Source organism: Staurois parvus, unplaced genomic scaffold (assembly GCF_062004578.1).
Source record: "Staurois parvus isolate SC_StPar_1 unplaced genomic scaffold, SC_StPar_1.0 ptg000291l, whole genome shotgun sequence".
NCBI classification, from domain to species: domain Eukaryota; kingdom Metazoa; phylum Chordata; class Amphibia; order Anura; family Ranidae; genus Staurois; species Staurois parvus.
The window spans coordinates 284,562-308,266 of record NW_028318087.1 but is presented as its reverse complement, the minus strand read 5'-3'; the positions used below and the strand labels follow the sequence as shown (position 1 = coordinate 308,266).

General features: G+C 42.6%; 1 protein-coding gene across 2 annotated transcripts; it reads left to right on the top strand.

Moving 5' to 3' along the window:
- Positions 1 to 6,985: 6,985 nt before the first annotated feature.
- DYDC2 (DPY30 domain containing 2) lies at positions 6,986 to 23,468 on the top strand. Of its 2 annotated transcripts, none has more exons than XM_089682480.1 (5): positions 6,986 to 7,231; positions 13,747 to 13,912; positions 17,415 to 17,534; positions 19,706 to 19,813; positions 22,648 to 23,468. In XM_089682480.1, exons 2-5 carry the CDS (start codon positions 13,766 to 13,768, stop codon positions 22,918 to 22,920), a joined length of 648 nt encoding a protein of 215 aa, XP_089538606.1. In that variant the 5' UTR covers positions 6,986 to 7,231; positions 13,747 to 13,765; the 3' UTR covers positions 22,921 to 23,468. The 2 variants fall into 2 exon arrangements, with proteins under 2 accessions (XP_089538606.1, XP_089538607.1); XM_089682481.1 differs by lacking the exon at positions 6,986 to 7,231 and adding an exon at positions 10,195 to 10,299.
- The last annotated feature ends 237 nt before the right edge of the window (positions 23,469 to 23,705 follow it).

Here is a 23,705-nt window from a genome sequence, read left to right as displayed (position 1 = left end):
AGGTTCCTGCTGCAAGGATCAAACACAGTGCTGAGATACCAGCCTGGAATTCCAACAATAAGGATCATATAGTTGAACTGTTATTCAAGGCATAAATGGTCTCTGTGACCAGACAGAATTCTCCATCTTTGGGGTCCAAGATGTGATTAGGGTTCAGGACCAAGCTTTAACCCCCAACCCCTATAGCCTCAAACTACATAATCAACCCCTAAAATGGGTTCTGAAACTACTTTGCAGGTTTCCATGTTGCTGGAGTCTCTACTACATTACTAATATATCTACTGCTGAGGCCTAAATCTACAGTAATGCCAATTCTCTTGGAAATTCAGGCCACAGCAGCTGATCCTCAGTCTAGGTGTTCCAACTACAAGAGTATCAGGTTACTGTATATTGCAGCTGTCGCTGGTGACCTGAAACTTCATAAAGAACCCTGAGAATCAAGACAAGACTGGTATTTGACAAAACAGAATTTACCTCTACATGAGTCACAAAAAAAGGCAGGCACCTATTGTAGGAATTCCAGTCTGATCACATACTGTACCTCATGTGAATGAGATCCTCACCCCTAGTTTGTGGCTACATTATAAATGTCCCCATAACCAGGGTCTGAGACTACATAACAGTAAACCTGTGATTATAGGACTATGGGAGCTGCCTGTGACAGACCCAACCTGGGCAGGGGCTTTTGGAGGGGACTAGGGGCTAGCCTTCTACCCACTGATTATGGCCCATGGAAAGAGCAAATCAATCTCTAATGATGGAAAAAAAACGTGATGAACGCTGACAGCGAGGCTTGGACTAATTATCTGAGTAAAGACAATACAGCTTCCCTTCTGGAGTGGATGGAAAGGTTAATGGACAGAGGAAATATCTGACCCTCCTGCAGGTTGGAGAAGTTCCTCAACTAAGGACAGAAATATTTATTAACAATCTCCATCATAAAATCTATGAAGATAGCTGAAATCCACTTCTCTGCTGACACCCGCCAATCCATAGAGGTCTATGGATGGTCCGATCGGGTCCATATGAAAAACTGACAGGAGGACTCGATTGGACCGTCACTGTGAAAGGGGCCTTACTGATTGGTCCTAAATTTCCAGTACACCCTGGGGCCACACAAAACAAAACGCCTGAATTCTGACACCCAGTCTACTGTATTTCACTATTCTAATGCTCCTGTTTGTAAAGAAGGTTCAATGGGTCTGTAAAGAAAATGGAAGAAAGCTATTTTATTTATAGTACTATAAATAATATACTATACTAAAAGTGCTATACGTATTGTATAGTATTTATAGTACTTTGAAGAAAAAAAGGCAGAATTTTAAAGTGGTAGTAAACTCTGCTTTTTCACTTGTACCTAAATGTAAGCTTATAATAAGGTTTGCTGTAGGTACAATGAATAATTTGGCCAATAACATCACTGCGCATGCGTGGTGCTTTCTACATTCAGGGTACACCAAGTGTGTCCTGAATACAGAGAGCGCCATGCCATGATTGGGACTCCCATGTGCGTGAGTGACGTCATAGTAGCCCCGACATGCAGAAAATTTTAATTCAAGAACAGTCCTTCAATTTTCAGAGTGGCTTACAAAGCTTAATAAAATGAGTGAGCAGGTTGCTATGAACGTACCATATCAAGCCTTTATCTGGCCATATGGGATAAAAAATCTGACAGTTCAGCAGTAACCAGATGTAAACGAATTGAAGTGTTGTGCTGCTATATATTAGAAATTAAATATAAATAAAAACCTGCCAGTCCCTGAAACACATAAGGCTGTATTCAAATTGTGAATATACAAATACTCAAAATATGTGCAGAAAAATGTGAGATCAATGTAAATACATGGCAGCCTGTCAAGCCCACTATTGCTACATAGCAATCAAGTATTAAAAAACATAATACATCAGAAATCCAAAGAAATGAAGAAAAAATACCAAGTGAAAATAAAGAGAGTAAAAATAAAAAAAATGACAGTAAACACCCAACTGCCCGACTTTCTCATGTGATGTAAATCACAAAATAGTGACTAAAGAAACAATGAGCGTCTATCCCTTCGATGTACTAGAAGGTAAAATGACAAAAGTCCAGTACAGAAAATTAGTAGTCCAATATGAGTAACAAACGATTTCCCACTGAATAAAAAAAAAGCCACCAGTGAGCCTTCTAATGCAAGCCATTCGGCCGATTTTTCGTTCGAAAAAAAAATCACCCGATTTTAGCACTGTTAGTGGGTTAATTGGTCGGCTGTTTTTCGGGGTTTTGCCACATTTTTTTTATCGGTAAGGTTGGAAAGAAATCGGACAATTTTGCTGATTGGCCGATTTTCCCAGCAATGATGGGCATATCGGCCAATCGTTTTACCGATAAAAAATCTGCACATGAGTCGTGACCTGCAAGAAGAAGAAAAAGAAAAAGAAGAATTCCGTCTGCTATTATGTTTTATATGAAAAGTAATGCGGTTGCAACAATGTACAGTCAGGTCCATAAATATTGGGACATCGACACAATTCTAACATTTTTGGCTCTATACACCACCACAATGGATTTGAAATGAAATGAACAAGATGTGCTTTAACTGCAAACTGTCAAACTGTATTACATATAATACATATATATGTAAAGTGTTGTGCAGGGGCAGACTGACCATTCGGGCATTGCCCGAGGGCCCGTGGTTAGTAGGGAGCCCGGTGAGAGGCTCACTGTGCACAATTCACTAAGCGGTATCCTACCATATCTGTGTATGTGGTAGGATACCACATAGCTTTTTAAAAAAAGTTTGAATTCACCAAAAAACACTACTATAAAACCGCACGAGTTATTTTATCAAGTCATGCAGTATTTTAGTATTGAAAATTATGCGTTAATGTTTCAGATGTCAGCGGAGTTCCCCACTGACAGCTGAATGTAAAGGAAAGAATTGCTGGCAATTAAAAAAATAATTTAAAAAACGGCGTGGGGCCCCCCTCCATCCATACCAAGCCCTCTTCCCCATAACCCTGGCCGGTGGTTGTGGGGGTCTAGGGACTTATTGGAATCTGAAAGCCCCCTTTAAGAAGGGGGCCTCCAGATCCCAGCCCCTCCCCCCATGTGAATGAGTATGGAGTACATAGTACCGCTACCCATTCACAAAACAAAAACCTGTAGTATGAAAAAAGACAGGAGACAGTCTTTGACGAGTCCTTTATTAAACAAAGAAAAGTAAAAAAATGTCCCCCAAAGTAGATCCAACGTCAATCACAATGTCCGCCGCCATTAAGGCGGCTAAGGCTCACCCACATCTTCAATCTCTCCCTCTCTACTGCCGCATTCTCCTCCCCCCTAAAGCACGCGCACATCACCCCCATACTCAAAAAACCCACCCTGGACCCCACCGACCTGAATAACCTTAGACCCACCCTACTGCCATTTACATCCAAGCTCCTTGAGCGCTTAGTCTATAATCGCCTAAGCGCCCACTTCACTGACAACAACCTCCTCGATCCACTACAGTCTGGCTTCTGTCCCCTATACTCCACCGAAACCGCCCTACTCAAATTCACTAATGATCTGCTAACCGCCAAAGCTAATGGCCACTACTCAGTCCTTTTACTCCTTGACCTCTCTGCGGCCTTCGATACAGTTGACCACCCCCTCCTTCTTAATAAACTACACTCCCTCCACATCAGAGACTCTGCTCTCTCCTGGCTCTCCTCCTACCTATCCCAACTCTCCTTCAGCATTACCTATAATGCTACCACCTCCCCTCTCTCCCCCTCTCTGTTGGGGTCCCCCAAGGCTCGGTCCTCGGACCCCTTCTCTTCTCCATCTACACCTCCTCCCTTGGCAAACTGATACACTCCCACGGCTTCAACTACCAGCTCTATGCCGATGACATGCAAATTTACCTCTCCACCCCTCACCTCACCCCTTCAGTCTCCGCCCGTATCACCCACCTGCTGAACGACATATCAAACTGGATGTCGCTTCATTTCCTCAAACTGAACCTTTCCAAAACCGAGCTCCTAATCTTCCCCCCAGCCCGCGCCCCCACCCTCATAAACAACAATGCCACCATCAGTCCCACCCAGCAAGCCAAAGTCCTAGGTGTCACTCTAGACTCAAACCTGTCCTTCCAACCCCATGTCCATTCGTTGGCAAACTCATGCAGACTCCACCTCCGCAACATCTCCAAAATATGTACGTTCCTAACCCCAGACTCTACTAAACAACTCGTTCAGTCCCTCATTATTTCACGTTTGGACTACTGCAACTCGCTCCTAACCGGCCTACCTCATCACAGACTATCCCCGCTTCAGTCTATACTGAACTAAGCGGCCAGACTCATCCACCTTACCAACCGCTCCTCTTCGTCCACCCCCCTCTGTCATTCCCTCCACTGGCTCCCGATCGCCCAACGCATTCAATTCAAACCACTAACACTGACATACAAAGCCATTCACAACGCTTCCCCAAACTACCTCACCGACCTGATACCCAAATACCACCCAACCCGTAATCTTCGCTCCTCACAAGACCTCCTACTTTCTAGCTCCCTGGTCTCCACCTATCACGCCCGACTGCAGGACTTCTCCAGGACTTCCCCCATCCTCTGGAACTCACTACCCCAATCCATCAGACTGTCACCTACCCTCCTCACCTTTAGACGCACCCTGAAACCCATCTCTTCAGGGAAGCTTAGCCCACACTCACCTAACAGCCGATCTCCTCACTCCTCCTACCACTTCATCTCCCACAGCCACTTCCTCCTGTACCACTTTCCCCTCCCTCCTAGATTGTAAGCTCGAAAGAGCAGGGCCCTCGAACCACTCATGTATTGTCTTGTTACTGTATTGTCTCATGTTCTGTCCCCCACTATAATGTACAGCAATGAGCAAACCTTTCTGGCGCTATATAAATACTATATACTAATAATAATAATAAGGCGGAATAATTGTCAAACTGTCACAGCACTGAAAACTGAAACGTTTTCTGGAAAGAAAAGGAGTATAACATGCTGGTATTGTTGTGGTTAAGGAGTAAAGGAAACATTTTTCATCATTTATAGAACTTCCGCACTACTTCCTTAGGAGTCGCTGAATATTGGGTCCTCCTACAAGTGCACAGCCAGGTAACACACATTTTTCTTCTACACCTGCACACTGGAGACAGTAAACAGTCCTTGAGCTTGGTTTGGGATTTTATTTAGGGGTTTTGAACTTGGATAGGGTTGAGGGGTGTATGGGATGCCCAAGGAAACTGTGAACTGTGAGGACAAACTCCTTAGCAACTATGTGCAAGTCCAGGGACAAAAAGTCTCTCCTTTGAAAAGCTCTCCAGCTCTCTGATGTACCTCCTCAGACGCCAGATTAAATCTCCACTTCACCCAGTTGCCTGAGGGTATCCCTGGGCAAGGGGACCCAGAAACTTCCAACTTAAGAAACAGCTCCAGATGAGGAGTTAGCTGGGTTCTCCACCTGACTGCCCTCTCCTCTTATCTGGCCCAGGGGGTGTAAGGTTACTCACACTGTCCTTCCTGATAGGTCAATGGGTAGGTGGCTGCATTCAGACCTTTCGCTGGGCTAGCTCCTTCCCTGCTGTTCAGGCTGTCCTTTCTGGAAGACAGTCTTCACTGAGACTTCCTTGTCCAGCACCAGCTTGTAGGTAGGTCCCCTCCCAGGCTCCGCACTCCAGCCTTCACTCCATCTGCCACCCGACACTACTCCTCCTGCTGACCAGGCTCTCTCATATTTAAGGGCTATCCTGACCATATGCTAAGCCTCCTGCTTGGGGATTGGTCAAGGTCCCTTAAACATGCAGATCAGCCCCTCCGCACCCCCCACCCACTGTCTTCTAGAAACTTCTCAGAGGGATCAGGGAACTGATCTGCAGAGCCCTCAGCCCTGACCCAGAGCAAGCTGGCTGACTAGGGTTTGCAAGTGGGGGACGGGGTATTATTTGGGAGTTTTGATGTCTGTCAGCAGAGGGAGGGGGTGCCAATGATAGCCCCCCACCCCTCCACTACTGCTCCCCGCTCCCTACTGACAGACCTCAACTACCCCCCCGATACACCCCCACAACTACCAACCCCTCCCCTTCCCTCCCAAATACAGACCCAAGCCTCATCAACTACCACCCCCCAACAGACCCCCATCCCCCACTGACAGACCATCCCAACCCCCTATTAATGTACCCTTCAACCACTAATGGATCTACACACCCCTACTACCGTCCTCTCCCACCACTGACAAACCCACCTTCTATCCTCTCCTCACTATAGAAAATATAGGGTACTGAAGTTTGTTGCCATTTCCCCAGCGCACACAAATGTAAGGTTTGACATGTTGGGTATCTGTTTCCTTGGTGCTACCTCTTTTATATTTTACCAAAATGGTGGGTAATTGCATTTGTGAGCCCTAAAATTCACTTTAGTGTTTTTTACTGAAATGTTGCATTTCCTAGACCTTTGCGGTTTCATCATGTGACATAAAAAAATTGGAACCACTATTTTATTCTCTATGGTGTCTGCTTTCAGACAATATATAATGCTTGGCTTTGTGTAATCTTCAGGACCAAAAATGATTTTTTTTTAAAACGTGTGCAAAACACACACAAAAGAGTTAAAGTTGATTTAAAAAAAAAAACTGTGGAGGTCACATGTTTCCTGGCGAGAGTGGAGCTCCAGTCTGCAGCCATATACCCTTGGGAAATGCAGATGTGACAGGAACCATGTGACCTCCACTTCTTGGAGTTGTGTCTATTGGTTGTTTGTTGCACTAAAATTCAAAAAATTTGGAGTGGAGGTCACATGTTTCCTGTCAAATGGAGCTCCAGTCTGCAGCCATTGGTTATTCAACAGATTAAAATTCTTTTTTTTTTTTACAAAAAGGTGGAGTGGAGGTCACATGATTCCTGTCAAAAGTGGAGCTCCACTCTGCAGCCGGCAAAAATCCACAGTGAATTGGTCTACAAAAAAATGTCCGCCGTTCACCCGCCTGTACATGTAAACACGGGGCTTCGAATTAAGAATAAACATGCGAATAGCTTAGATTTTAGTCTTTTAATAGAATAATTAAATCTTTCGTTTATAGCGCTCTGTTTCCGTCGCTAGTCTCTGTCTTGGAAAATAGCATTCCCTATACCAGTATGGCCACTGGAGGTCGCACAGCACTCATGCAGCATATTCGGCACCTTGTTTGGGTTGCCTGGAGACGGGACGCGTTCTGGCTGTTGGAGGTGTAGGAGAGCAGAGAGGTAGGTTTATACCGTGCGGTAAGTGCTGGAAATGTAACCTACACTGGATTGTATGTACAGGGATCAGACCTTCCCTATGTATAGTGGACTTCTCCTAGAGGAAACGTCTTGTATGCAGCTGGCATGCTGAATAGGATTGCCCTATATTGATCTTTTTTATTTTACTTATTGATTTGAGATCGTTTTATTCTACTCCATGTTCTGGATCTAATTAGATGTTGTAATGACATCCTATACAGAGTAGTGTTGGTCACAGAGAGGCAGATACCTCCCTGAGATGACAGGTGGGGTCAGGTCTGCCTATCTGTAATGGTCACATAGATCTCCTATCATAGTCAATGGCAGGGCGTCATCTTTTATTATTATTTATTACAGGTATTTATACATATTGTACATTCACATCAGTCCTGTCCTCAAGAGCTTACAATCGATGGTCCCTACCAGGGGCGGACTGACAACTCATGGGGCCCCCGGGCAATAGGGGATCATGGGGCCCCTGTGTCCTTGTCCAAACTCACAAAAGCCTATGAAAAAGGTACCGGGGCATCTCATGGGGCCCCCTACTGACCCCGGGCCCTCGGGCAGTGCCCGAGTTTCCAAATGGTCAGTCCGCCCCTGGTCCCTACACACACATACTAAGGGCAATTTGAACAGGAGCCAATGAAACTCCCAGCATGTCTTAGGGCTCGTTCACACTTGAATTTATTTCTAACTCTTGGCAAACACCCCTATAGCATTTGACAGGCGATAGGCGTTTGGGAAGCATGTTTAACACGCTCATCAAATGCTCCCAAAATGTCCTATGTGTGGTTTTGAGGCGTATGATAGGCGTTTGCCATGCGTTAAAACTCCACCACAAACTCCCATAATGAAGTTAAATGGTATTAACGCTCCCCAAATGCCTCGCAACCGCTTGCCAGGCGTTTAAGGAGCGGCACCATAGACTTGAATGGGAGGCTTCAACTCCTCCTGACTCAACAAGAGGCGTCAGTTTTGCTGCTACGCTAACGCTTCAATGTGAACAGCACTGCATGCTGCCATGTGCAGAATTTTAATAGGCATTTGAGGAGCATTAAAAACGCTTCCCAAATGCCTGTCTGACGCCTGCTGACAAAGCTAGTGTGAACTGAGCCTTAAGAGTGTAGGAGGAAACCAGAGTATCCAAAGGAAAACCACACAGGTAGGACACGCAAATTCCATGCAGATTGTGTCCTGCTTGGATTTTGAACAGTGGATACCAGTGCTGCAAGGCATAAATAACAGGAGCTGAGCACTCATTGATTTGTGTGGAATCTCTGTGTGCAATAATCAGCACTGTCAGCAGGCCTGGACTGGCCATAGGGCACATCAGGCATTTGCCTGGTGGGCCTGAGCCGACTGGATAAGAGGGTCAGCTGGGCGGCACAAAAAGGAACCGGACCGTGCATTTCACCCCTGCAGCCACTGAATGCCTCCTTCTCCTCCTCTCCCTCTCTCCCTCACTGACTGGTTCCTCTATGTGCCACCCGGCTACCTCTCCTATCTTCTCCTGCTGCCCTGGCTCCTGTATACTGACCTGGTGGTCGTCCCCCTTCATTCCCCACAGTTCTGCCGGATTCCCCCCTCCCTACAGTTGCTGCAAGGGGATCTGTCAGGATAGACTAGACTGTCCTCTGGGGCTCTGAGCTGAGAGAGTACCTTTCCTACAGCCCAGAGCCAGTGCTTACAGTTGCTCTCCACCACACCACCACAGACAGGAGAGGAGAGAGGAGTCTGGTTCTGCCCCTCCTTTTCCCCCTCTCTCCTCCTGTGTCTGCCCTGCCGACTCTCACTGACAGTCTTTTGTCTTCTTTCCCCCTTTATTTCTCTTTCTCTCTCACCAAAAGGGGCTCCTGAAATTTAAAAATAAATAAATAATAAAATTGTAAAAAATAACTTAAAAAAAAAATAAATAAAAACCTACTGACACTAGTGGCTGAACTACCAGGGTTGCAAAGGTCACTGTTGCGACCGTGTCCTGGCGTTCCATCACCGGGCTCCAAGGAAAGGGTCCCGGGGCTTGGTGCTGCTTAGTTTACAATGCACAGTTCTGTTTTTTGTCCCTGTCCGGACCTGACTGTCAGAGTGATCCTTGTTGTCTAGAAATGAGGAAAGCTATGGAAAGAAAAAGACCCTTTTCACATGGAGTGGAATCTGCTTCTACCCACTTCCTGAATCTGTCTGCTGATCTCCCACTGAGCAGAGCAGAGCGCGGTGATCGATGATCCATCCACATCCACTATGGACAAGTCAGATGTATGTGGACTGGCTGTCTATTTACATCTGACTGCCCTTTGATCTGATTGGCCCAGACAGAGGGAAACAAATCCCCTCCGATTGTTTTTGGAGAATCGAATCAGTTTGGAGCTCCATAGAGTTCTGCCTGATAAACGGACAGATGGACCCGATCTGACCGCTCGTTTGAAAGGGAGCCAAACCAGTAGGCTCAATGCACTAAAGGATGTCACATGCAATATTTGGAGCAGTGGCACATTTTTCCCAATTATCACATGCCATATTGAAAATATCAATTCGCTATCCCTTTATGCTGTAGAAACAGACATAGAAAAGTGATGGCAGAAAAAAGACTAAGTGGTCCATTGAGTTTGTCCATTTTTTTTTCAATACAGCTTTTGCATTTATTTGTTTGGGGGTTTTTTTGTCGTTTTTGTTTTGTTTTACTTTTTCACTAATATTTTTGTTTGAGTATAGATCTAAAACCACTTACTGTTGACTGACTCACTACCTCTGCTGGAAGTCTATTCCAAGCATCAACTACCCTTTCAGTAAAATAATACTTTCTAAGATAGATAGTTTGAGGTCATGTCCCCGTGTTCTTGATTTTCATTTCATATTGAAAATAATGCCCTCTTGAACCTTATTCACCCTCTTGATGTATTTAAAGGTTTCATATCTTCCCTTTCCCTTCTATCCTCCAGACTATACGCATTAAGTTCCTGAAGTCACTCTTGATAAGTTTTATCCGTGACACCTTTCACCATTTTTGTTTATCGGTCTCTGGACTCGTTCTATCTTATCAAAATCTTTTTGTAAGTATGCTCTCTAAAACTGGACACAGTGGGGGTTATTTACTAAAACTGGAGGGTGCAAAATCTGGTGCAGCTCTGCAAAGAAGCCAATCAGCTTCCATTTTTTTTTGTCAAAGCTTAACTGAACAAGCTGCAGTTAGAAGCTGATTGGCTGCCATGCACTGCTGCACCAGGTTTTGACTCTCTAGTTTTAGTAAATCAACCCCTTTGTGTCTGCCATTAACAGAATTCCACAAGTGTTGTCCTGAAATGAATGTAATTAATGTAGATAAGGGAAATCATTACAACGTGAATTACCTATGGTAGGCAAATACATTGCAGATATACTGCAGAAGATCAATTCTGATTGTTTTCTGTGCAATAGGGTCATCATAAGTAGGGCACTACAAATCTTTGCTTAAAGTGGTAGTAAAATCCACTTTGCATATTTTTACCTACAGGTAAGCTTTTAATAAAGTTTACCCGTAGGTAAAATGAAGCTCCATTCACACTATGCTTTTTGGAATTGCCGCGATTCTGCCCATGATTTGAAAACGCGCTGACAAAGTGTGAAAAAGCACAATCGCATTTTCAGGTACCATTCTTTTCAATGGCACCCGAAAATGCATGCCGTTTTTGCTGTAACTGCGGCATGTTTTTCCATTCGGCAAATTTTAATTATTATACAGGATTTATATAGCGCCAACAGTTTGTGCAGCTCTTTACAATATAAGGGAGACAGTACAATTACAATACATTTCAGTACAGAAGGAATATGAGGGCCCTGCTCGTGGAGCTTACAATCTAAAGGATGCACCGCGATCACGCAAACAAAATCGCGGGAGGAGCGCGATTTTGTGTGCATGATCACAAAGTGAATGGCACCTGAAAACATGATTGCACGTTTTCACACTTTGACAGCGCAGTTTCAAATCACAGCCAGAATCCCTGCGATTCTGCCCACGATTTGAAAAAGCATAGTGTGAATGGAACCTTAGACGTTCACCGTTTAGGAGATATTCTATGGAACAGCAGCCGGTAACAATACCACACATGCACTCTGAAGAAACGGCATGCCTGTGCCATTCCTTCAGAGCTGTGTGCCATGGCCGAAACTAGTGATGTCATTGGCAGCTCAGCCATTCAAGCAGCCACAGCCCATAAACCTGGAAGGAAGACCGAGTGAAGATGAAAGCCTTCTGCAGTGGTGACAGCATGCCGCTGGAGGGCTTCATTCTAAGGTGAGTCTTTCTAATGTGCTATTATGTAATGCATACTAGCACATTATATTACCTTATACAAGGAAATGTTTGTTTTTTTTTAATACATTTATTTTTAATATATTTTCTTTTTTTTAATACATTTAGTGGCAATAATGCTGTATTTTTTCTGATTGACATATTGAAAAATATGCATTATTGTTACTAGATGGTGCTGACGATCTTAGGAAACAAACCTATTAAAGTGGATCTAAACCCTCCTATCCTTTACAGCCAAGGAGACTGTGATTGTAGCCTCTGATGGATCTGCAGTTGCTATGGTACTGCACATTTGATCAGTTATGACATCAACCATTTGGTGACTTGACAGCTTGGTTGTGATAATAAGCAACTGTGACAGCTATTATTCATGGCATGTCTTGAATGTAACTGTTTTAAGAAGACAATGGATTTAGTTCCACTATAAGCAAATCACAGTGAGGATCTGTTGTGGCTATACAAATGATTGATACTCTGCACAGGAATTCATGACTACATTCCACAAATTACCATTCCTCATTTAATAATGGTGCCCCTAATAACCACTTTTATTAGGCAGCGGGATACCAATAGGCAGGGCTTAGCCTAGAAGACTGGTAAGTCAGTCCTCCATCAAAAAGTGAAACTTATTTCAAAGGTGGGACTTTTAAAAAAGCACTGTCAAACTTGCATTTATACAAAGACATTTCTATAGACAACATTTCTAAAGGCATAGATGCATGTAACGATTTTCCAATGGTGCCATTCAAAGTCTGTTTATCTGCTTTTAGGTGTGATCAGTTAAGCTGTGTTTAGAGCAAATAGCATTTTTTACATCCAGAATCTGATTAGATGTTCTAAAGGTGGCTAAATGCAGGTAGACGTATCTAAAAAATTAAAATTTGCTATTAGACCCCTTTCACAAGAAGGGTCCGATCAGGTCAGCCTATCAGTTTTTCAGACAGGCCCAACCGGACCCTCCATTAACCCCTGTGGACCCATGGTTATAAATGGACTTCCATTTACACCTGCCTACCTCCATTCAGATCCAGTCTGCTTAGAAAAAACAAACAAACACAGAAGGGGATCTGTCCCCTTCAGTCTAGGCCAAGCAGATGGGAGGGTAGTCAGGTGTAATGGATGGTGCAATTTGTTTATTCCCGACTTACAGTGAAGTCGCACAATTTCAAAGTTGGGTGAGATGCCGATTTCAGGTGCAATTTGCAAGACATCTGACACAGATGTCTATACAAATTGCACCAAAAGTAATACATGTACTACTTTAGAAATCGGTGCGGCTCCGACCAAGTCTGACCACTCTACTCTCCGACCAAGTCTGTCCGATCTGACCACTCTAATTGCGGACAGTAGGGTTGTGACTTGGCATGTGATTTTCAAGTCACATAGCATACAAATCGCATGCCAAGTCACACCCGATGTGAACAGGGTGGAAAATAGCAAGTAACAAAAAACTGACAGGTTATATGGGTTACCTAGACCACACCCAGGTAACCCTTTGCGTGCTTATGGTAAGATACACAATCAAAAGTTTGTGGACATCTGATAATCTCACGTATGGCAAAAATTATGTGATGCCCCCTCCTACAGTAATTGAGTGCAGGTGTTTCCAATGAAGGTTCTTGGTAATGTTACAGCATACAAAGAAATATTAAACAACTGTGTGCTTCCAACCTTGTGATGACAGTTTTAGGACGTGACTGTACCCAAAAGTCAGGTCCAAAATGATATGGTTTGATGAGCTTTGTTGTGGAGGAACCTAAGTTGCCTTCACAGAGTCTTGAGCTTGGTGTGGAGAAACCTAAGTTGCCTTCACAGAGTCTTGAGCTTGGTGTGGAGGAACCTGAGTTGCCTTCACAGAGCCTTGACTTCAACTCTATTAAAAATCTTTGGGATATACTCAAATGCCTATTGCGTGCCAGACCTCGTTCAACATCAAATACTAGACCTTACAAATGCTCTTTTTACTAAGTGGACCAAATTCCCACAGACACGCTTTCCAGTGGAATATGTTATAGCCCCAAAGTGTTGTTCTGTTGTGTATCAATGTGCATGGTTCTGGAATGGCATAAATATCAAACTCGTATATTGTAGGTGTGATGTTCACGTGTCCTCAAACTTTTGGTGATAAAGTGTATCAAACTACAAAAAATGAAATTCATTTGTAAATGTATAATGTTAATAATGCAGTGTTTTTCTTATTTCATTGCAGTGTGCTACGAAGAATATAAATGGATTCAGAATACTTGAAGAGATGTTTAGGAAACTGTCTTGCAGAGGGACTGGCAGAAGTAGCAGAGAAAAGACCAGTGGACCCTATTTATTATCTGGCACACTGGATCTACAAATATAGAAGCAACGTAGATGAATATGAAAAGGTAACTTTAAAGCAGGTTATACTCGCCTCACCTCCAGCTTTGCAATGTCTGCAAGCTCCCTCACCCACGCCAACCTCTTCACCGGTCTTCTTTCATATTTGGGATCTTCAGCCAGGGCCATGGATAAGGGGGTACCACCAGTCCTCCTGTAAGGGGCCAAGGCCAACAGGGGGGCCCAGGTAACTGGGTGAATCGGATGTGAGCAGGGAGGGTGATCGGCACGGCTGAGGGTCAATTACTTGAACCGATCCCCTGTGTAGCTCTCTGCAGCAGGTGAAAGCTGGCTTCTTCTCCTATTCCTCCCACTGGCTTTCAGCTGCTGCAGAGAGATCCATACAGGGGATCGGTTCCAGTAACTGCCCCCTCTGCACCCATCACCCTCCCTGTACACCATACATGTCCCTCTGTTGCCCATGCCCCCTGTGTGCCCCACCCCTGCAATGCTGCTGGCTTCCCTCCTCTCCTTCTTACCGGCAGCTGCAAGTACTCAATAGGATCCTTCAGGATGGAGAGTAGAGGAAGGGTCTGGTAAAATATGTCACATTTATCAGCCCCTTTCTTCCCTGAATGGACACAGTTAATGATCGGTACCTATCACTCACTGTTCATTCATAACTGAAGCATAGTAAACTGTGCACTTTTTTTTTTTTTTTGAGGGGGGGCCTGTCAGGTTGGCTATATGGGACCCCGTGGCTTCTAACAGCAGCCCTGTCTTCAGCCATCTTGATTGGCCTTGCCAGGAGGACTAAATTCCCATACAATCCTAGGAAATCGTTTATCCTGGAAGATGCCAAAACTGTATATTTGTTTTCATCAACATGTGCACAGTGTCTCTAACAAATAGAGGTCCCAAGGGAACCTCTGTTCATTATTGCACAGTGGCAGCGCACCCCCGGAATGCTGTCACTGTGCAGGGAAAAATGCAGACACCTATAGCAGCTCATTGTATAAATTCTTCTCCCTTTCCTGCAATCAGGGAGTGATTATTGGGGGGAGAAAGAAATGCAGACTGCCCAATGTCTGCTCCCTCTGTGGTGAGTGCCCATTCAGACCTTCATCAGAGGAAATGTGTCAACTGTCTCCTCTCCTCTGCTCACCTAGGCAGAGAGAGGAATGAGGGAGGTGGTAGCCTCTTCCAGCTCATCCTCCCTGTGATATGCATATGTACAGTCAGAAAGAGTCAGCCTGATATGCAGATCTGCTCCAGGTCAAACCAAGCACAGATCTGCAGTTAATATCTGTGCCATATTGTAGCACAGATATTAGTCTATATGGTGCAAAAACTGCAACATTTCTATAAAAAAAAAAAATCACAGTTTGTGATTTGCCAAATTTTGGCGCACATGAAGCAAATCCTTTTCAACATAGATGCACTATATTCTTTATTTGTTGCATGTCAAGCGTGCCAAAAATATAGCGTAAAAACAAATGTTTATCTGGCCCAGTATATCTCTTCTGCAATAAAAAGCCTGCCCTTTGCACATTTGTATATTGTATGTAGAGGTTTATTATATGTACACAATGAAATGTTAAAGTGGTTGTAAACCCTTACATATACCCAGTGAAGTGACTGGCCTCAGGTGATACACAGAGATGAAACAAATCCTCCTAGTTGCACCTGTTTATCTGAGGTCTTCTCTACATCTGTTCAAAATCCAGAATTTATAAAGCTTTTCTGAGAGTTTAAAAAAAAAGGGGGCAAAGAACTGAAATTACACACTGCAGAGCTCAGTGAGGAGAGCTACAAGAGCTGATTGGAGGGAAGAGACACACGCCCCTCCACACAGCTCACAGGAGCAGAGTTGAGGCTTTCAGTCTGCTGGAGCTCCTTCCTCTATCACCATTTTTCTCTTGGTGCCGGGAAGACTTGTCAGAAGTGGCTCATGCTGATAGCAGAGGAATGAGGTAGCAAACTGAAATGATATTTACTGCTCTTAATTGAGACAAATACATACTATAGAGGAATATGCTTTGTTCATATTTCATGTCTCAGGTTTACAATCAGTCTAAAGAGGATCCGTCACAGTTGGTTACGTTATCTGGTACTGTTATGCACAATCAGAAGCTTGGAGGCAGTGTGTGAGGTCAGGCAGTTGAGAATGGCTGCAACTTTCATAGTATTGGTCCACTTACTTTCCGCTAAAAAAGGGGTTAACATACTGTAAGTATTTCATGTGTATGCCTCAGCAGTTATCATTAAAGAATGAGCAATCAGATCATTGCATAAGCTCATCATGATGAGTTCCCACAAAGGTGAATCGGTTATGTCAACAAAAGTGTGCATACTAATATTATTATTAAATTACAGGCACCTACAGTAACAGCAGACACTGACAGGTCCCTTAGCCTAGGTTCATACTATTGCTGCTACATAATCATGAGTTTTGCAATGCATTTTTGTAGTGCCTTTTTGATGTGTTTTTATGCTGTTTTTTTGTAGGAAAAAACTGGATTTTAAACACAAAACTCTCCCAAAAATATGCACTAGAAATGCATGAAAGAGCATTTTACAAGCACTTTCCATGTGCTCTGACTGTCAAAAACAGACTGTGCTGCACCTAAGAAGCACCTGCATCTTTTTAAAAAATCACAGTGCACCATATTGTAATGATATGAAGGGGCACCATAGAGAATAATGTGATTTCCATTGTCATACATGGCAACGCACCAACAGACGCAGGAGGAATCACACTATTGTGAACTGGGGTCTTATTGATGAGCCTATAGAGCCCCACTTCAATTAATTAACTTCTCCAAAATTCATATTGCTGTTATTTTTTCTATAATGCTTTCTGGCTTTTTGAGAATCATATGGAAAATATTGAATACAAGTACAAAAATAATAAATGATAGAAAAAAAAATGTGCAGCGCTAAAGTTGCTAACATATAAATTGTATATAGCAATTCACAATAATAATGATAATAACATACATCAATAAGCACCAAAAGCGAAAAAGTGCAAAGTGACTAATACATAATACAGTCCATTGCCTGATGAACAAAGATCAGTGACAACAATCCAGTGGTGACACCTATTCTGTAGGACCTTCACCCCTATGCACTCACCTGACATTTGGCAAACATACGCCCAAAATGATGTAACGTGTAATGGCCTCCTTGACTCCTTCCTCACAGCGGACTCCAACCGAAATGACTGAGATGCGCATTAATAAAAAAGCTCACATGCGGAGCCTCATCCATAGAACTTTTATTTTTTTTGTCAGTTTCTGTGAGATTTTGAACGGATTTTCAGATTGCATCATTTCCTGTCGATGGTCATCTCCAAGCGCTCACTACACCTTGCTTGTTTATAAGAAAAATAAATTCACATAACGAATATAGCTGGGGAGGCAGTAATACCTTTCATATGGTGTTCATGGGTGGTGCAGATACATTCCATTGTATGGTTAACATCACATTTGTTGTTTTTCACATAATCCAGCATTATGAATGGTGTGCTTGGGCTATATTTATCTGTTGTTTTTTTGTTTTTTTTTAAAGAGGAAACTGGAACGGGAGGAGCTGGAGAAAGAAAAAGAAGAAGCACGTAAGGAACTTGAGATGATTGAAAGACTGAAGGAAGAAGAAATTTTGATTCAACAGAGGATTGAAGAACAGAAGGTAGGTTTTGGACTTTGAATACCACGAAGAAGGGTTACAACTTCTGTGTACCCATTGGAGAAATTTCCCTTCACTTCCTGTTGTGGTCACAGGGTGTTGATGAGAAATCTCTAAAATGGAGACAGACAATGAAAAAAAAAATCTGGGCCTTAGAGTGATTGTAAAATCACCTTGTAAAACAAACCATTCAGTTTTGAATGAATTGAAAGGCATTTGTGTAAAAAATTAAAAAACCTTATAAGTACATTTTTTCCCTTTTTATAAGTGATCACATTCCCTCTGTTCTCGACTGCAGAAGAGCTGGGGTAGGAGAAACAGTAGTACACTAAACTTCCCAGAGAAAAGCTGTGTGGGGGCGTGTCAGCACAAGTCTGATCATTGAAGGAGAGCACAGTGAGTTCCCAGCACAGCTAGAAAACTGACCACAGTGTGTTCTCCTGCTTAGTGTAGTCAGTTTTTAATAGGAATGCAGAGGGACTGGCAGGAACACCAGGGATTTTATACAGAAGGAAGCAAAACAAAGAGAAAAGGATACTTTTTCATAAAAGTATATGGTACAGCAGGCACATATCAGGAATATGAAAGGTTGGGTTTACATAGGATAAGTTCACCTAGGAGCATGTTACACCCATATTCAGAGTATAACATGTAACATGTTCCCTCCACCAGCGCTCCCCTCTCTGTGACAGTGGGCAGGGGTTCTGCTCCCCATACCTGCTGTTATAATTTGAAAACAGAGCGGCTATGTGGGGCTCTGCCCACTTGGCCATGTCATTTATTCACAATTCACTGTGAATGAATAGACTACAAGTACCGTCATTCATTTCAGCTGATGGCTTGTAGTACTGAATGAACTGCAAGAGCGCTGGTAGGCACTTTGGTAGTTCATTACTTTTACTTGCTCTCAGGTAACTGCTTGCCCAAATGAGAGGTAAGGGCAGCCAGCTATCCTGAGAGTCTGCAGGAGCCTTGCATTGCACTGATGATATGCTGATCATGAGTAAATGCTCTGCAGTATCCTTTGAAAATGTAAGAAGTGCACATTTTTTTACCTGTAGAAAATGTGCATTTATTATTCTTTTCAAAAGGTGAACTTATCCTTAAGCAAATAAGCTCTTTCCTAACATTTACCTGCCACCCTCTCCATTAGTACTTAACACCACCCCAACACTAAAATGAGCCCTGTAACCCTTGACTTAAAATACAGTGACAGAAATAAGACTCTTGGAATACGGTTTATAACAGCTCTGTTTTCATTTCCTCCAGCTTTTGTGTATGAGAGTATGAGAAAATATATTGTTTTATTTATTTAAAGCTGAACTCTAGTCTTACCTCCAGTTTTGCACAGTTGTACAGACTGTCTCACTCTGATTTCATTGCACACAGTGAGCTTCTCATAGTGTGCATTAAAAGTGGCAGCAGGTCAGCAATCCCACCTCATTTCTTGGCTGAGGGTCATCCAGCATCACCTAGTTCTTTCCTCCCCATCATGACTGTCCCTCTCGTTCATTCATTGAATTTCAGTTCTTTCAGTCATGGAGTTCAGCATCACAAGTGGCTGTTATCTAGAGTAGCATGTACACAAATGCAGCCTGCCTAGGAATCTCCTTACCTCCAGACATCTATCAAGCCATTTTGCCATTTCTATAACTCCTCCCAAGAACCAGCCCATTTCTTGCATCATCGCTGAGGACTGTTGAGAGAAGTTCTGAGGCAGGGTGATGTGACTTTTTTCAGGAAGCCCCTCTCACCAGCAGTGATTTGTCTGCATTTCATAGAGAAGCATATGGTCCCAGTGACGACACCACTGGGTTTAAAATAAGGTATGTAATGAAAACGAAAATATTTTATTAAATATTTTCATTTGTATTTGATGGGGGGGGACCAGTAAGGGCAAAATATAAGATATTAAACTTAAACTAGACTTAAACCCTTTGCCTCCCTTTGATCTGCAGTTATCATAGTGCTGCACAAGTGATCAGTTATGTCACCAGCCATTTGATAGTTTGACAGGTTGAGAGCACAGGCAAATGTGAGTTATCATTCACAGCATATCTTGAATTTACCTACTTTGGGGAAACCATTACATTTTTAGGTTTGGCTCCACATAATGTTTTTATTGTTACTATATTAGCATTTACAAATGATCACTAAGTGGATTTCTTTTGCAGAAAATAGCTTCTGAGGAGCATCCACAAAAAACCATAGCAGAACTTACTGAGAAATTTGGTGCACCAAACTTACCTACTGTAGAAGAGACAGATGAAAGTCTAGTACCAGTAAGTACTATCCAGGAAAAGAAACCTTTGTTTACCATTTCTTACCTTGCTGGATATAGATTGTATAATGTTAGAAATAGAGTTTTCTTTTGGTGATATTTAATCACCACTGGGCAGCCCTGGAATGACAGCTTTCAATCTGTCATTTTTTCCAGCGTGGGCATTTTTCCCATTTAATAGCGTGCAGCAACAGCCCTGAAGAAGGGAGAGTCGTTTCTCCCAAAACGCGTTGGATTGATGTACTTGTAATTATTCTCAAAAAATGCCTCTTAATCTACCATCAGAATTGCATTCTTTTGGACATCAGGAGCTCATTTTCTCTATTATTCCATTTATATGAGGTAGCATTCCTTCCACTGACATCAATGATGGGGCACTATTCCTCCCACTGACACCAATTATGCAGGCCATAGATGGGTCGAAAATCGGCCGATTTTTCTTTTAAAAAAACGAACAATCGGTCGTTCAAGTGGCCGACGTTACCACCAATGGTTAAAAAAAACGGCCGATTTTCATCCCGTCTACAGCCGGCAAAAAGTGTCCCTGCAGAGAGCTCTGCTATTTCTGACAGTTCTCTGACAGTTCCTTGACATTTACAGCGGTTGCAACATTGTATCTATTTGTTTCCATTTAGGATACAGATGTTTTTATTCGGAAACAATTAGATACAATGTTGCAACCGCTGTAAATGTCAAGGAACTGTCAGAGAACTGTCAAAGAAATAGCGGAGCTCTCTGCAGAGACACTTTTTGCTGGACTGGAATTCCTCTTATTTTCATCCTACTTCTTCTTCTTTTTCATCCTCTTCTTCTTCTTCTTCTTCATCCTCATCCTCTTCTTCTTCTTCATCATCCTCATCCTCTTCTTCTTCATCATCCTCATCCTCTTCTTCATCATCCTCTTCTTCTTCTTCCTCATCCTCTTCTTCTTCATCCTCATCCTCTTCTTCTTCATCATCCTCATCCTCTTCTTCATCCTCTTCTTCTTCTTCATCCTCTTCTTCTTCATCATCCTCATCCTCTTCTTCGTCTTCTTCTTCTTCCTCATCCTCTTCTTCTTCTTCATCCTCATCCTCTTCTTCTTCATCCTCATCCTCTTCTTCTTCTTCATCCTCATCCTCTTCTTATTATTATTCATCCTCATCATCTTCTTCTTCTTCATCATCCTCATCCTCTTCTTCTTCATCATCCTCATCCTCTTCTTCTTCATCCTCATCCTCTTCTTCTTCTTCCTCCTCATCCTCTTCTTCTTCTTCATCTTCATCCTCATCCTCTTCTTCTTCATCATCCTCACCCTCTTCTTCTTCTTCTTCATCATCCTCTTCTTCTTCTTCATCCTCTTCTTATTATTCATCCTCTTCTTCTTCTTCTTCTTCATCATCCTCATCTTCTTCTTCTTCATCCTCTTCTTCTTCTTCTTCATCCTCATCCTCTTCTTCTTCATCCTCATCCTCTTCTTCTTTTTCATCCTCTTCTTCTTCTTCTTCTTCATCCTCATCCTCTTCTTCTTATTATTCATCCTCATCATCTTCTTCTTCATCATCCTCATCCTCTTCTTCTTCTTCTTCATCCTCATCCTCTTCTTCTTCTTCTTCATCCTCATCCTCTTCTTCTTCCTCCCCATCCTCTTCTTCTTCATCATCTTCATCCTCATCCTCTTCTTCTTCATCATCCTCATCCTCTTCTTCTTCTTCTTCTTCATCCTCATCCTCTTCTTCTTCTTCTTCATCCTCTTCTTCTTATTATTCATCCTCATCCTCTTCATCCTCATCCTCTTCTTCTTCTTCCTCATCCTCTTCTTCTTCTTCTTCATCCTCATCTTCTTCTTCTTCCTCATCCTCTTCTTCTTCTTCATCCTCTTCTTCTTCCTCTTCTTCTTCTTCATCCTCTTCTTCATCCTCTTCCTCTTCTTTTTCTTCTTTTTGTCTTCCTCTTGCAGGTCACTGCTTATGCACAGATTTTTTATCGGTAAAAAATCGGCCGATTAGCCCATTATTGCCGCGAAAATCGGCCGATCGGCCGATTTTTTTCTAACTTTACCAAAAAAAAAAAACGGCCAAAATCCCGAAAAACGGCCGAACAAATAGCCCACTAACGATCCGAAAATCGGCCGATTTTATTTTCGGCCAAAAAATCGGCCGATTTTCGACCCATCTATGGCCTGCATTACTGTATCTAATTTTTTTACTCCCACTGAACACCAAGCCTATGGCATTGTTCACTTCCACTGATGCCAGGGCATTTTCTACTCCTACTGACCAGTCTGGCACCTCTAAATTTTGAAGGTTTTGAAAGTTTGTAGACCCCTGCACAAAAATTCCCTAAAACATATTTGCTTGTTTATTATGAATAACCAATAAAAAAAAAACAAAGGCATCTTTAGCACTGCTTGTCCCACTCTACATACCAGATCAGATCCAACATATTCAGGATTATTCAATAAAATCAATTTATTTCTGATTGGTTAATATGGGTTATCTTGCTTTTTTTTCTAATTGCTCTGCAAAATAATGAGCATGAATGACCTAAATTACCCGGTCTGCAGGTGGAGCTTGTACACTACACTATTACACTGTATCTGTACAATTTGTGGAATTTTTGCTAAAGGTGTTAATCCTATTGAGGCTTATGTATGAAAAGAAAATATCTTATTACCTATAGGAACCACTAAGCTCCCAACTGTCATGCATAAGCCTCTTAGCATTTTTCACTTCTGTAAATACAAAAGAACCATCTAACATATGTGAGGACTACAATGAGTATGCCATTATAAATTACTTATCTGTAAACCGGTTATAAAAATGATTACATTTCTCCATATACTCATATCCTAAGGGTGGCAGACAGAAGGACACAGAGGAAGCAACTGAAGCGGGTGAAGAGAAACCAGATGAAGACCAGCTGAAGAGTGGCACAGCAGACCCAGAGGAACCCTCTGAGACACCTGCTGTACAAGCAGAACATGGAAAGGGTTTGGAAGCTTCTGTGAGTGTTGAGGTGTCATCAGAAGAAAACAGACCAGGCTTTGATTCAGCCAACACAATCACAGAGCAAACCGAAATAGAGGACACAAAACCAATGGCTGCTACAGAGGAACTTGAGGGATGACATTATTAACTTGTGTTACATTATACATTTTCAATATATCTTTCTAGGTTTTTGAGTTACTCCTCTGACCTTCACTGGAAGCTACTTCATTGCTGTAGCCAACAAAGACACTTTTGAATGCACTGAATTGTATATCAAGCTCGAATTCAATTCTGTGTCTTGTGAGCCATACAGAAATTGAGAACAAATTACTGATATTTTGAAATATTAATTTTTTCTTATACATAGCTGTAGCCTTTGTTTTTGTCTTTTTAGATCTTGCTAGTTCTCTGGCAGTTTTTCAGAAATAGTAGACATTCTGACAGTTGAATAGAAGGGTGGTGCTTGGTGTCAGGAAGGGGTAGAGCTAAATCTCGGCTGACAAAGACATTGTGGCACTATCTGCAGACTAGGATCCAAGGGGCTCGAAAAGGATCACAAGGATTGGTATAATGCATAATATATTGAAAGCACAATATTGTTTATTGTATACTTGTACAATTTTACAGTATATATGTTTAATCCCATAAAAGACAGCATTTCTGAGTTTTGCTCAGTGCTCAAAAATGCTCAGTCTCTTGTATGATTAAAGGTAGTGGCATGGCACCACTGGAGGCCCCCATGAGAAATAAATTGAGGTGTACAAGTGCAGTACAACGTGTACATTTTCTGGAGAAAGGTTGTTCCGCTCCAAATCGGATTGCACAGTGAAGATAACTGGATGAGGGCTGAAGGTACTGTAGGTATTTGACCTAGTGGGAAGCACTCGGGTTTGGTGAAAATATATTAAAGGACAGTTGTACAAA

What these genes read in the sequence shown, in the direction of transcription:
- DYDC2 (XM_089682480.1), top strand. Translation starts at nt 13,766, where the DNA reads ATGGATTCAGAATACTTGAAGAGATGTTTAGGAAACTGTCTTGCAGAG. An exon ending in ACGTAGATGAATATGAAAAG is followed by an intron (nt 13,913 to 17,414) that starts GTAACTTTAAAG and finishes TTTTTTTTAAAG; the next exon opens with AGGAAACTGGAACGGGAGGA. An exon ending in CAGATGAAAGTCTAGTACCA is followed by an intron (nt 19,814 to 22,647) that starts GTAAGTACTATC and finishes TCATATCCTAAG; the next exon opens with GGTGGCAGACAGAAGGACAC.